The sequence below is a fragment of the Exophiala viscosa genome (assembly GCF_022695815.1).
Source record: "Exophiala viscosa unplaced genomic scaffold EDD37scaffold_1, whole genome shotgun sequence".
Classification (NCBI taxonomy): Eukaryota; Fungi; Ascomycota; class Eurotiomycetes; order Chaetothyriales; family Herpotrichiellaceae; genus Exophiala; species Exophiala viscosa.
The window spans coordinates 2,431,163-2,444,271 of NW_026944353.1; the positions used below are offsets into that span (position 1 = coordinate 2,431,163).

General features: G+C 52.3%; 4 protein-coding genes across 4 annotated transcripts; 3 read left to right on the forward strand and 1 right to left on the reverse strand.

The window, feature by feature from the left end:
• The first annotated feature begins 2,380 nt into the window (after positions 1-2,380).
• Positions 2,381-4,472, forward strand: EDD37DRAFT_46400 (uncharacterized protein). The gene has a single exon (XM_062812999.1). It carries the CDS (start codon positions 2,705-2,707, stop codon positions 4,178-4,180), a length of 1,476 nt encoding a protein of 491 aa, XP_062675202.1. The 5' UTR covers positions 2,381-2,704; the 3' UTR covers positions 4,181-4,472.
• Positions 4,473-4,765: 293 nt separating this feature from the next.
• EDD37DRAFT_604209 (phosphoglucomutase) lies at positions 4,766-6,540 on the reverse strand (the record flags this gene model as incomplete). Its single annotated transcript, XM_062814718.1, has 3 exons — positions 4,766-6,075; positions 6,130-6,440; positions 6,494-6,540. The coding sequence occupies 3 exons, from the start codon at positions 6,538-6,540 to the stop codon at positions 4,766-4,768; spliced, it is 1,668 nt and encodes a 555-aa protein (XP_062675203.1).
• Positions 6,541-7,632: 1,092 nt separating this feature from the next.
• Positions 7,633-10,252, forward strand: EDD37DRAFT_46367 (uncharacterized protein). Its single transcript, XM_062812996.1, has 2 exons — positions 7,633-9,493; positions 9,548-10,252. The coding sequence occupies exons 1-2, from the start codon at positions 8,081-8,083 to the stop codon at positions 9,971-9,973; spliced, it is 1,839 nt and encodes a 612-aa protein (XP_062675204.1). The 5' UTR covers positions 7,633-8,080; the 3' UTR covers positions 9,974-10,252.
• A 517-nt stretch (positions 10,253-10,769) lies between these two features.
• On the forward strand, positions 10,770-12,708 carry EDD37DRAFT_47825 (ribonuclease H-like domain-containing protein). The gene is made up of 2 exons (XM_062813181.1): positions 10,770-11,288; positions 11,526-12,708. Exons 1-2 carry the CDS (start codon positions 10,998-11,000, stop codon positions 12,261-12,263), a joined length of 1,029 nt encoding a protein of 342 aa, XP_062675205.1. The 5' UTR covers positions 10,770-10,997; the 3' UTR covers positions 12,264-12,708.
• Positions 12,709-13,109: the final 401 nt, after the last annotated feature.

The window sequence follows — 13,109 nt, forward strand, 5'->3', positions numbered from 1 at the left end:
TACAGCCACGTTGCCTGAAGAGTATAGGTTGAGAGTGGCAATTCCAATGCAGGGTTTGAGCCACGAAGCAATGAAAGCCGGGCTGGGGTGACAGGAAGAGGATGAACCAAGGCTGCTGGTGAAATCTAGCCCCTTGATGATCGACAGACACAAATTTGCCTCTTGGTTGATGAGCGGTGTGAACGATCGACAAGTGAGGCAAGAACAGGCGGCGAACGATTGTCAGATCCGCTTCACTGTACACAGAACTAGTAGTTACTAACGGGTTAAAGCTTACTGCTTCACCGGACAACATGCAGTGCACGTCACGTGTATATGTGCATATCACGTGTGCATAATATCATGTGACAACGACGTCCATTGCTTGCAAAGTCATTCCATCGAACATCATCCCATTACTTGGGTTGTCACATTTCGAGTCTCGAGAACTGCAAGGCAAGACAGTGCATGGCATGGGAGGATATCCACCACTCCGACGGCAATGGACCCTCATAATCAGGAGGATTGCTGGACCTGTTTCAGCAACAACTGCATCACCAGATCACAGATCGGATATCATGCCATGATAGATGAATATCTTCATCCTCGTCGAGGCCAATCCTTGGCTGTCTGACCCGCATTGGTACCATGTCACAAGCTACGACTTTAAGTGTAACGCACAGCACTTCGGCTTTCGCCTGCTGTTGTTCTTTGCCGACCATAGAGTTTCAGTCAGAGAATCATGACACCTCTTCGATTCCGAGCCACTCTTGGCCGTACGTCCAGCAGTCGATGTCGTGATTGCCACCACGGTCGTGGCTTCTCACAATCCCTTGAGGAAAGGCAATGAGGTGATACGAACACGGTTGTGTGAGTGATCTTCTGACGGTCTCACCTGGAAGGCATCGGAAAGCGGAACTGTAAGTGCGCAACCTTGCAGTCTACACCTGTGGCTCAACATCCTCTCCTAGCTGCTCCGTATAGCACGTGATATCGAATTCCAACCTACACCAGTCATGTGACACGTTTCCCGAGTATCCTCAAAGGCCATTTACGAAAACAGTCCCCAAGCTCGCGATTGTGATCTCTAAGGAATTCAGGTCTATTGAAGCTGGTCCGTCTTTCGCTACAGCACAGTCCACAAAACTCTGTTCTTTTTCTGGAAAAGTTCTGGAAGGATTCTAGAAGCCTTCTGGAAATCATCTATCCACAGCTGGTGCCACATAGTGGTCCGAGTCGACATGTTTTCCACGACCACGGACAGAGGTTATTTTCTAATTCCCTGCTGTTCTCATAGAGACGTTTCAAAACTTGGAAATGGGTGACCGTGCAAGGTCTATTGCAGCACCAGCCTTGATCTTTGGTGTCCACGGTCCCAAGGATCCAGACCATGCCACAAAGATGCTCCCGTGGCAGGCACTTAGCCATTCAATATCTGAATGGAACTTGCCGAATGCCGATTTGAGTCCGATCTCTGTTGCAACCTGGGCTGTCCTCGATCGATATGATTAGACGGGCTGACAGGGCAACTTCCCGCTTCGCAGGTTATGCTGATGCGCAATAAGGCTCCATGCTACCATAGCTTAACGTGCCAACAGCAACATGGCCTTCGAAGTCCAGATCTCTGGTCAGAGGCGTTTCGGTATGTGCCATCGCAGGTCTAGATTTCTCGCCGGTAAGTTCCTGTTGTTGGGGCATGGACGCTCGAATGCGATCGCTATGAGACTCAGGTGAGTTTCGGTTCAGTAGTCAGGACCGTGCCGCCCTCAAGCAGTAGGTAAGTAGTGTCAAGCATTTCCACATGTGTCAACATCAGAAGTGGTTGAAGAGTACAGGAATACGAGTGAAGTGCAGATGCTCTTTTGATGGTCTAGACCCAGCCACTTCGGTTCACTTATCCCGCCTGCAGGTGTCATTCTTGACATTCTTAGTCTCGAAAACCGACAGTTGACCTGTTGTGTATTGGGCGATGGCTTTTCAACAGGAAATGCGTTGCCCAGATGTTGGCAACGAACAGCGATAGACTTATGTCGAAGCACCTCCCACTTGCCCTTGATCTTCCCTCTTCGCTGGACCATGTACTTGGACGAGAACACTCACCATGAATGTCTTTCCACTACAAGGTCTTACATCCCTTCATGCTCAACGCTTACCTTGATTCAGCGTCTCTGGAGAAAGCTACATGACCTGCCGGCTGCCACTACTTTCCTGGAGAGTTGCGATTCCCACGCCGCGTCGCTTGGTCACCTGATCATGTCTTCCGCTCTGCATCCTTTGTGGCAATGACTCTTGAATGGATCTCAAGGCGCTGCAAGCCGCCATGATAAAGACATCATGAAGGTCGCCCGCTATGCTGTATGCGTTGAAGACAACTACTGTGGTAGGCTACGCGACATCCTCCTTCCTTTTCCGGACATGCATTCGGCGATCTGCCGCTTATGTCCTTCGTCTATTCTGACTACAACGGTTATTTCGAACGTCAAGATGTGCGTCTCCTAGTTCTGCAGCTTGTGTCTTTCGGACTAGAGCAAACACTCAGAAATTGATTTCAATGAGTACTACCTATCGCATCCTCTACACGTGCGTCGCAGCCATTGTAGCTTCAGCTACGTTCCAATACGCTCGTTTTACAGCAGTAGTGCTCCGTCGTGGCAATTGAACACAATCAGCCCAGCTTTTGAAGCGCAAATTCACCGTATAGCCTGTCTCCAGACAAATTCCCATCATGACGCGCCGACAGGTATTGTCGCCGCAGGCCTCGACAAGTTTGTCAGACAACAAAGTCTCCCAAAATGCTGATGCTTCACACTCAACGCCGCTCGCCGTCCCCCCTGCATCTCCCCAGCGGGAGAAAGCAGCACCACAAACGCCTACCGTGCCTCAAGGTCCAACAAACCTGGCAAAACACAGCACCCACCTCATCAGTGCTGAACTCCTGATTCCCGGCCGCGGGAAACCAATGAACCAAGTGACCGTCGTGATCAAAGACGACAAGATCCAGGACATCCACCCCACAGCCTCGCTACCGGCACACCTACACAGTCTACCCTCGACAAAAGTCCCCGTTCTCCTACCAGGACTATGGGACTGCCACACCCACCTCCTGGGCTCTAAGTCCTTCAACTTCGGCCCCATCCTAGTAGGCTCGACGGCTACAGCAGGCGCCCGCCTCGCCATCAACGTCCGAGACATCCTGATGAGCGGCTTCACCAGCGTCCGCGACCTAGGCGGTTTCGCCATCGAGCTCGCCGAGGCAATCGAGGAAGGCACCCTCATCGGCCCACACATCTACTCAGCCGGGGCCGCCATTTCCCAAACCTCAGGCCACGGCGACGTCTTCGACCTCCCCTCAGGCTTCGTGACATCCTGCCTCGGCGTGCGCGACACTCAAGCCAACAACTTCGCTCCGGGCCACGGCCCCTTACTAATCGCCGACGGTATCGACGAGGTGCGCCGCGCCGTGCGGTTGCTCACCCGCCGCGGCGCGAAATGCATCAAAGTCTTCTCCTCCGGCGGCGTTCTCAGCATCGCCGACGACCCACTCCGCCAACAATTCTCGCTCGACGAACTGCGCGTCATCGTCGAGGAAGCCAATCGCGCAGGCCGTGTCGTCGCAGCCCATTGTCACGGCAAAGTCGGCATCATGGCGGCGCTATATGCGGGAGTCCACACGATCGAGCACGGCACATACATGGACGAAGAGTGTGTAGAACTCATGAAGAAGAACGACGTCATCTACGTCCCCACTAGAACCATCGTCAAAGTCGGCGTGGACCATCCGGAACTCATGTCCCCAGAATCCTACAAGAAAATGATCGAGACGGCCAAACACCATCTCGCTGGGTATCAGCTCGCCGTCAAATCTGGCGTCAAGATCGCTCTCGGCACAGACCTGGGTATCAGCACGCCGACCACGCATCCTCTCGCGTTAGGCAAGTCCGGCGGCGAACTCGCGTACGCTGTCTCCGACGGCGGTATGACGCCCTTGCAGGCCATTGAGGCTGCGACGGCCATGGGTCCCGAAGTCCTCGGTGATCTGGGCATGGCGCCAAAGACGGGTATCATTGCCCCAGGATATGACGCCGATTTGATCGCCCTCCCCGAAAATCCGCTGGACGATAACATGGACTTGTTCAAAGACCCTGCGAACATCACGCATGTGTGGAAGAGCGGGAAATTGTTCAAGAGCCCGCCACAATAGGAATACGAAAAGCAGCCGCTGTCACCATCGCCACCTACTTAGTTAGTCCATACCGTCCTCTCTGTAGCACCCACTTCGTTTCTAGACACAAGAACTTGCAGCAATAGCGCTGGTCGGATGCAAATGCAGCAGCTGGAGAATCTGGGTCGGACAGCATAGAAATTCGGAGGAAAACCCGCATAGAACACGTGGCAGCACACTGTTTCCGCCGCGTGTTACGGTGTACGACATAAAGACCCCTGTGCTTACGGTGTCACAGGAGCACGAGTACAAGCACATGAAGTGCATAGGGAAATTGCGCTCAGGGGTGGTCTATTCCAGTGCCGCACGGAATGGCCACTCGTGTGCCCGTAAATAGCTGGGCCAGCCATGACAACATCCAGATGACCCGGAAGAATGTATTGAATGTACGAAGACAACGGTGTCTGACCATCGGATTCGTATTCGTGGAGCATTTTTGTCTAAAGCCACCTATCTACAGGACCCTCATGCATCTCGTGATACCGACGTGCAAGCAGTCGCACGGCCACGGCTTGTTGGGTCTTGATGGCAGCAGTGCTGAAACATTGGTTCGGAGCATTTTGTTTATGTCTTGACATCCGGCTCTGTGCGACCGATGAATTTCTGCAATTGCAGCAAATCAACGGCCAGACCGACAGCACCCTTCAGATATGTCTGTGTGTCTTCGAGAACCTTATTCGTGTCTTCCTCCAGCTTCTCGACGTACAAACGGATAGTTGCTCCACTGCTTCCTGTACCGGACAGCCGAACGACCACTCTGGTGCCATCATCGAATTTGAAGTAGATTCCCTGGTTCTTTGATACGGATCCGTCGAGATCGGTGTAGGAGAAGTCACCGGCTTCGGTGATCTTGCGACCTGACAGCTCGGACCCGACAGTGTCCTTGCTTGAGAGCTTCTCCTGCAGAGACTTGATCATTTCGCCAGCACCGTCACTGCTGACATTCTCGTAATCGTATCGGGTGAAGTAGACACGGCCATATTCCTCCCAAAACTCTTTCTGAATTTCGGCGATGGAGGGGAACTTGCCAGTCTCGAGGCCTACACCAGCGATGATGTTCAGCCAGGCGGTGACAGCCCACACACCATCCTTTTCTCGAATGTGATTCGAGCCGGTACCGAATGACTCTTCACCACAGATGGACATCTTGTTGGTGTCGAATAGAGCGCAGAAGAATTTCCAGCCAGTGGGTACCACGTATAGCGACAAATTCTGTTTCTTTGCCACCAGGTCCAGTGCCGCTGATGTTGGGAACGATCTTGCCAGACCATAGACGCCCTGCTTCTTGAAGTAGGGAATGTGTTTTTGGGCGTAGTGGGCAATGATGGCAAGGGAGTCGCCAGGAGAGACGAACGCATTCTTGCCATAAATCATGTTTCTGTCGCCGTCTCCGTCTGAAGCAGCGCCAAAGTGAATGCCCTCCTTGTCGACTCTTGCAACCAAATCATGTGCGTACGTCAGGTTGGGGTCCGGGTGACCTCCATTGAAATCAGGACTTGGCTGGCAATTCTGGGTACTGTTGGACCCGAGGCCAAGCTCTTCCTGGAAGATAGCAACACCATAAGGGCCGGTGACACCGGACATGCCATCAAAGAGGACTTTGAAGTCGGGCTCGGATTTGAAGAACTTTTTGATGAGGTCAAAGTCGAAGATGTCTTTAAGCATAGCGACGTAGTCGGCTGTGGAGTCGATGATCTCGACCTCAAGATCACCATACTTCTTACTGCCAATCGTACCGAGATCGACTTCAGGTAGGTCCGCGATCTTGTAGGAGGTAAGTGATTTGGACTTTTCGTAGATCTTGTTCGTGACGGACTCGGGGGCTGGTGCTCCATTGGTGAGGTTGTACTTCATGCCAAAGTCTTCTTTGGGACCTGCGTGATTGTCAGTCGTGGTCTAAGAGACCTTTGCAGCTTCTAGAGACTGACCTCCCGGGTTGTGACTGGCGGTCAACAGGATGCCACCAGTAGCTTTTCGGATGCGGATGACGTGACTGGCGGCGGGAGTGCTGAGAATACCATTCTGGCCGATGACCAGCTTCTTGACGCCGTACGCAGCGCCAATCTTTGCAATCAGCTGGCAGACCTCAGGGTTCCAAAATCTTCCGTCACCACCAATGACGAGGAAAGAGCCATCAACACCTTCGGGTATGGACAGGAGGATGGAGGTGATGAATGACTCGCTGTAGTGTGGCTGTTGGAAGACGGTGACCTTCTTACGAAGTCCGGATGTACCAGGCCTGCATTGAAATGTTAGACATTGTTGCTCGTGGTGGTTGCAACAAAGGCATACTTCTGGTCGGTGAAGGACTTGAATTCGACCTCTTTGACGCTCACCATGGCTGTAGGTTCTGTCTCGTTGTTTGTGGATCAATTGCGGGTAGGTCACTGAGAGCACAAGGTCTGTAGAGTGCCGTGAACGATTGTGCAGAAGTGTTGAAAGGAAAATGCGGTGGAAAAATGAGCGCAGCTGTTTCAATCGCGGGGCAGTTTACAGCTATTTAGACGATCATTAATGTCGTATGATGGAATAAAATTCTGGGGTTTCAGTTCTGGCTAAACAACTCTACGTCATTGTCTGGCTGGGCTATCCTGATTCGCTACGGGGAGCCTCAATATCATCACCCAGACCACCCAGTGATCCTGTGCTAGGCCTAGTAAGAAATGAGATCCCTCGATTTTCCTCTTCTACTCAATGGTATAAGCAGGTGTACTGACCCATTGACCAATCTTGAAACGGCCGATGGTGCGCAGTGACATGCACAGATGGAGCTGCCCATCTCAATAAGACACAAGCAACGACCCGACATCTTTCAAGTGCTCCTTCAAGCCATGCAGTCTCGAAAGTGTCAATGCCATATCGCAAGGTTGTCGTCTCCCAGCTGGTGTTTACCAGTGCCGGCTTCCTGAAGCCGGAAGTATGGTCCACGGACGTCCTCTGGCTAAAGACATCCGTATCAGGTAACATGTTTTCCTACCTCTACTTGAGTGTTTGTATCCGGCGAGACTTGTTTAGACACGCAAAACGTGTGTATATCATCAGTATCGTTCATGATCTTCAGACCAGGAAGAGCTCTTGAGCCGTGAAAGATATATAGCTGTCTCGTCGCGCACCAGGAATGAGGTTCGATAGGTGATCGCACTGCAGTAGATGGACCTAGCGCTCAATGGTAGATTGCGATCGGTCACTGTAAGTCTTCCCATGTTCATTTAGTCGTTGACCGCTGCTCACCAATTTACTCAGGCAACTTATACCTTCAGCGTTTCAACAACAAAAGTGGACGGGCGGGATCTAAGGGAGCGGAAGGATGATCTCCATCTCCGCAAAATGAAAGAAGCTGGTCGGTCCCAAAGCGGTCAAGTGTAAAGCGGCATCTCTTGGCGTGTATGTCTGCCTCGTCGGGTAACTCGCAAGTAGTTCGTTCAACCCCGAATCAAATCAACTCAACAGTCAGGCCAAAGTGCATTATTTTCCTTGACAGATCTCAATCATCTGATATTTTGGACGAGATCTCAACAGACGTCAAGATTGGGTTCTCCTGCTCCTTGCGGAGAAGCCCAACATTCCTTTCCTTTAGTTCACAATCACAATCGCATCTTCACCGTTGCTCCGATCCTGGGCCCTACCGACGAGTCACCCATTTCACAACACGCCGACGGCGCAATACATGCCTACCCCTACCCACCGGCTCGAGCTCTTACGATGATGCTTCGTGTATAGGTAGTCTACACCGAGAAAGAGTTGGATCTGAGTTGTACACATCCACACATTGCTGGCAGTCACACTTCCTCGGAGAGTCTCTCCGCATCTGCCTTTGCTTGCGCAGAGGGCGGAGACTTCACTACCGACTAGGCAACTTTTCGAGTGTACATCCTCACAATGCCTTGCTTCAAGGGACTCGCGGTGAGCATACACACTCCCAATGGACCTATCCCGGAGTACTCGGTGCAGAAAGCTTCCCGTCTATCCAGGATCAGCTCCTACATACCTGTGCCACCAGCCAAAATCCCAGCCGATTCATCAACGGGCCAACCTGAACAATCCACATTCGCGATATCTATCACGCTGCTCACGCCAAACCAAGAAGTTCCTTATTCTACTCCAAAAGCAACCCCAGACAATTCCGATCCCAAACCTAAATTGGTCGGCAGTCTGCCGGGCCACCCTGGTGGACCAGCGAAGAACGCAGCAACCATCGGACCCTATGTCCCTCTCACTACGTCCCCAAATGAAACGATAGCAGCATACATCTACTTCGATGGCCGTGCCAAAGAGGAGGTTGCAACATTACTGCGGAAGGGTGAAGAGACCTGGGTAAATTCCCGCTGGGTAAGTGTGCCCGAGAAAGAAGGAGGCGGCTTGGCAGAAAGAGAATTCTTGTTTCGAGAGGTCGGACTCGAGCGATGGCTGAATGGTTTGGACCTTGATGGTAAAGATGCTGCTGCGACAATCGAGCGACGCCGCCGGAAACTCGAAAAGAGGAGAACAAAGCGCAAGGAGACGGCAGGCAGCGACGACGAGGCGAATGGCAGTGCCAAGGGCCTCCGGCGAAAGAGTACTCTGCGGTACGGCGAGGACGGCCAGCTCCAGGATGTTTCTGACGACGATGGCTCCCTCAGCGACAGCGCCACAGATGACGATGACGACGATCCAATCCCAGAGACCGCAGGTCAGATCAAGGTTGCGTTGTTTAGAGTGCTGGCATCTGGGGAGATCAAACGCGGAGAGTATTCGCCTCAGTTCGATGCCCATGACGATTCTGAGGACTCGGCTGGGGAAGGCGCGGTCGCTAATGGCGAAAGTAAGAACCGGGCAGATGTGGACCACACAACCAGCTTCGCAAAGCCCAAGACTCTGGATCCTAAGACGATCTCGACTCAAACCGTCACCGGAATAGATCCTACCGACAAACCTTATGCCGTCTTCACCTTTTTGTACCGAGGTGAACGACAATTACAGAAAATGGGCATCCTTCCCTCCACAAAGACGGAGAAAGCAGTCCCCGCCGCAAAGAGACGAAGCATAGCTCTCGACCTGCCCAAGCTGGGGCCTCTGAAGAAAGAAGGCACAGCGGGCTTCTCTAACTTCCGAGAGGGCGAAACACGCCGGCCGAGCAAAACAAAACGAGGCAGCGACGACGAAATGGAGAGCGATGATGAGGACGACGGTCAGGGCATTATTGGCAAGATGGAAGACATCAATGACGCGGATGCCAAGAGAGATTCCGACTTGCTTTCGCCCGAGGATGCCGAACGGGCAGGTCAAGTGGCGGAGGGGATCCGTAAGATGAAGGTAAGAGACCCTTTGCCATTGAAATTGTTTCGGCATCAGCTAAAGTACTATCAGCTCAAACGGCAGCACTCGGCGGAACCATTGAATAGCAATGGGACGACTGAAGCGCGTAAAAGCTCCAAGTCTGGCAGTCCCTCGACGGCATCGACGCCCAAGGTTGGTGCTGATGAGCAGGAGTATTCCCCTCCCGCTGGAGCGCTTGATATCGGCAAACCCGCGGTTCCAGACGCCAACAAAGACGACGAAAGCTTCATGGTCGGTAGCCCAATGAAGAGAGCGCGTGCTAGTGTTGCCGAATTCGACGACGACCTCAAAAGCCGATTGGCTGGTGGTGGTCTTTCCACGTCTGCGGGTGCCATGGGTGAAATCCTTGGATTCGGAGGACCCGCCCAAGCATCAACCACCGCTTCCAATCCATCCGGTCTGCAATTCGGAGGTGCCTTGGGTAAGAAACCCGCCGATGACGACGAAGAGCTGTGAGGCAGCCTCTACTTAATTAACCTGGCACGTCGCGATTCTGCATATCGAGCATTTTCATGGCGCGTATGACTGGTGGCCTGCTTTTCTCCGCAGCAACTTTCGACTTCCCTTGCAACAAAGGCGCTGTTTACACGGTTGGGACAGTTGGAGTCAGTTTTGCCGGCATTGGGATTGGAAAGTCCATGCATTCTCCATTTTCATTTGTTCTCAGAGCAAGCACAAGATGATATGAAACACGGCGCTCATAGTCTGTCCAGGAGACACAAAGCGACGGAAATTGATCCTTGTTGTTTACGAAAGCCCGAGGCAGGCAATTCCCTTGGGCGACCAGGAAAGGATATCAGGTGCATCTGCTGATGGTGGACCGGCAACTACATCGGAAGGCTGGTATATTGGACTCCGTGGAGGGGTAGGGGTATTCGATGGCAGTGAACATTCGGGGCTGAGAAAGACTTGGAAGCGCTGTGTCCCAGAAACACGTCTGCTGGCCTCGACTGGATGATGGTCTTTGTAAGACTACCTAAGCGCATGTTGTTTTGAGAACAAGAAGAACCAGATTCAATGTCGACAACGTTTACAACAACCTTTACGATCGAAAAGCGTTACCGGCGGTGCATAGTAACCACGCGATACCACGAAAGTATCTTCATGAGTAGCTTTGTAGATCGATCCCCCTTTTCCCCTTCCTGACGCAGCCTGCTGTCAACGGCGTATTATCATTGGCCACGTCACTGGATCCTCCACCTGGTCCCCTGAATATTGGGAACAAACGTCACTGGATCTCCCATCGCATTTGCATCACAATTCGCATCCTAGTCTACCGATCGTCCACGATGGAAAACCCTTCCTGGGTAAATCAACCTATTGACTTTCTTCTCTAAATCTCGATGTTGAGACGAATCGAAGAAAATGGTCTTTTGCGCTCGATAGTGGACCCTTTACGTGAAACCGTGGACTGACTTCATTATGAATTTCGGCTTCGCCTCGCAATAAATGCAGCGCCTGGCCATCCCCTGTTCACTACATGCATAGGTTATTACCAGGTCGACTTGTTGCTCTCTCATTCAGGAACAATCGCATCGTTTACTGTAGCCTTCGAGCTTCGACCTTGAGGTGGACACTCCGCGATACCGTGTCGGCAACTCGATTGCGACAATATCCGCTTCGGCGCTGTATCAACGGCCAGACACATCAATACAAGACAAAGTCGAGGCGCAACAGCTTGGGCGTGGACTTGAGCTCAAACAGAGACTCAGAGCCAAACAACATGGCATTGACACGATCTACAGACCCTTTGGTCTGGATAGACTGCGAGGTAAGGACATGAATCTTCACCGCTTTATCCCCTGTGGCAGACCAGCGCATCACAACTATTCCACACCAGCATTCAGACAGCTTCCACCTTCATATCTTCTTCCTCTACAAAAACGTGTGGCATATTCGTCAACGTCCATACATTTTCACCGTCGTCAACATGAACTTAACCAGCCAGCCTATACCGCACATATATCATGTCCATACCCCACTTCAAGCAAGCTAACACATACCCCAGATGACAGGCCTCAACCCCCAAACCGACACAATCATGAGCATATCCGCCATCATAACAACATCCGACCTCACCCCCCTCGACAACTCCGGCTTCGACGCCGTCATCCAACACACACAGACCCAACTCTCAGCCATGTCAGAATGGTGCGTCCGCACACACGGCAACTCCGGCCTAACGCAAGCCTGCCTCGAATCCAGCACCACCCCGGACACCGCAGCACGAGCCCTCCTAACATACATACAGCGATATATCCCCGAACCGCGTCTTGCCCTATTAGCAGGAAACAGCATTCACGCCGACAAATCGTTCCTGATGGTCCCGCCCTGGAACGCCATCCTCGAGCATTTACATTACCGGCTATTCGACGTCAGTGCGACCAAGGAAATGATCCGCCGGTGGGCACCGTCCGAAGTGTTGGATGCCGCGCCACAGAAGGCCAACAAGCACACGGCTCGAGAGGATATTTTGGAAAGTCTAGAGGAAGCGCGGTACTACATGCGCTTGATCCAGGGGATGTCGCCGTCGTCTGCGTCTGCGTCTTCATCAGCACCTGGTTCTGGCACACGTCTGAACACCATGGGAACGGGAATGGGAACCCTCCCAGCACCAGTACCCGTATCCAATTCGACATTGGGCTTGAAACAAGCACAGGAAGAGTCTCATACCCGCAGAAACTACGGGACCCGAGAGGGCGACGTCGGCCAACTAGACGAGGGCTTCAGGACAGATGTGCCATGATGAATCGAAGCTGCCAAGTCTCTCACCAATACTTGCTATCCAGGCCCTGAATGAACGCAACACAGGCGATGACAGAAACTGAAGCCCGAAGAGTATGGGCTGGAAGAATGAGTCTACGACGATGTCCACGATGTCCGAGAAACGCCACGATGATCGTTCCAAGACGGAGGCTTCGGTCCAGGGGCAACCGAAATATGGTCTCCTTGGAGGAGGCAAGGACTAAGAGAAAGAAATAGCTTATGCTTACTCGAAAATAACGAGGAGCACGCAGGGCCGAGCACGATAGACGACCCGGGCATCAAGCATCAGCACCGTAGCTGAAGAAGGGCGGTGCACGTGCAAGTCAAAGCCCCTTGCAAAGGCCATTCACTCTTCTGGGGTCACTAAAGAGCGTAAACCGGGGAATGAGGTGTAATGAGGCCGACTTTGGTAAACGAGCTTACCGAGATCAGGGCAACAGCGAACGAATGAGGAAAAAAAGGCCTTGATCAAGACCTTCAAAATTGGTATTTCAGCCATAAAGAGCCAACAAATGCTGCTCTTATGACTATTCTCGAGTTAGAAAAGCGTCCATGCCTACAATGCCAGACTCGCCCTTCTCCAGCCGGAGCCCGACCTGCGTGATGCTATTAAACCATAGTAGGAAATGAAGCTCCCAGATGGAAACATGCTTGTACGAGTAACAGCAGGGGCCGAACAATCGAAAATACAATACTCGCAAATCAATGCACGAATCGCTCAGCTTCACACCTAGGTTCCTTCCTGCAGTGTCAGCTCAGGGGTATCCACCATTCTCAGGTTGCCGACATGCTGCGTCGGAATTGTTGCGCTAAAATCTGAAGCTGA

What these genes read in the sequence shown, in the direction of transcription:
- EDD37DRAFT_46400 (XM_062812999.1), top strand. Translation starts at nt 2,705, where the DNA reads ATGACGCGCCGACAGGTATTGTCGCCGCAGGCCTCGACAAGTTTGTCA.
- EDD37DRAFT_46367 (XM_062812996.1), top strand. Translation starts at nt 8,081, where the DNA reads ATGCCTTGCTTCAAGGGACTCGCGGTGAGCATACACACTCCCAATGGA. An exon ending in AGGGGATCCGTAAGATGAAG is followed by an intron (nt 9,494 to 9,547) that starts GTAAGAGACCCT and finishes AAGTACTATCAG; the next exon opens with CTCAAACGGCAGCACTCGGC.
- EDD37DRAFT_47825 (XM_062813181.1), top strand. Translation starts at nt 10,998, where the DNA reads ATGCATAGGTTATTACCAGGTCGACTTGTTGCTCTCTCATTCAGGAAC. An exon ending in TGGTCTGGATAGACTGCGAG is followed by an intron (nt 11,289 to 11,525) that starts GTAAGGACATGA and finishes CACATACCCCAG; the next exon opens with ATGACAGGCCTCAACCCCCA.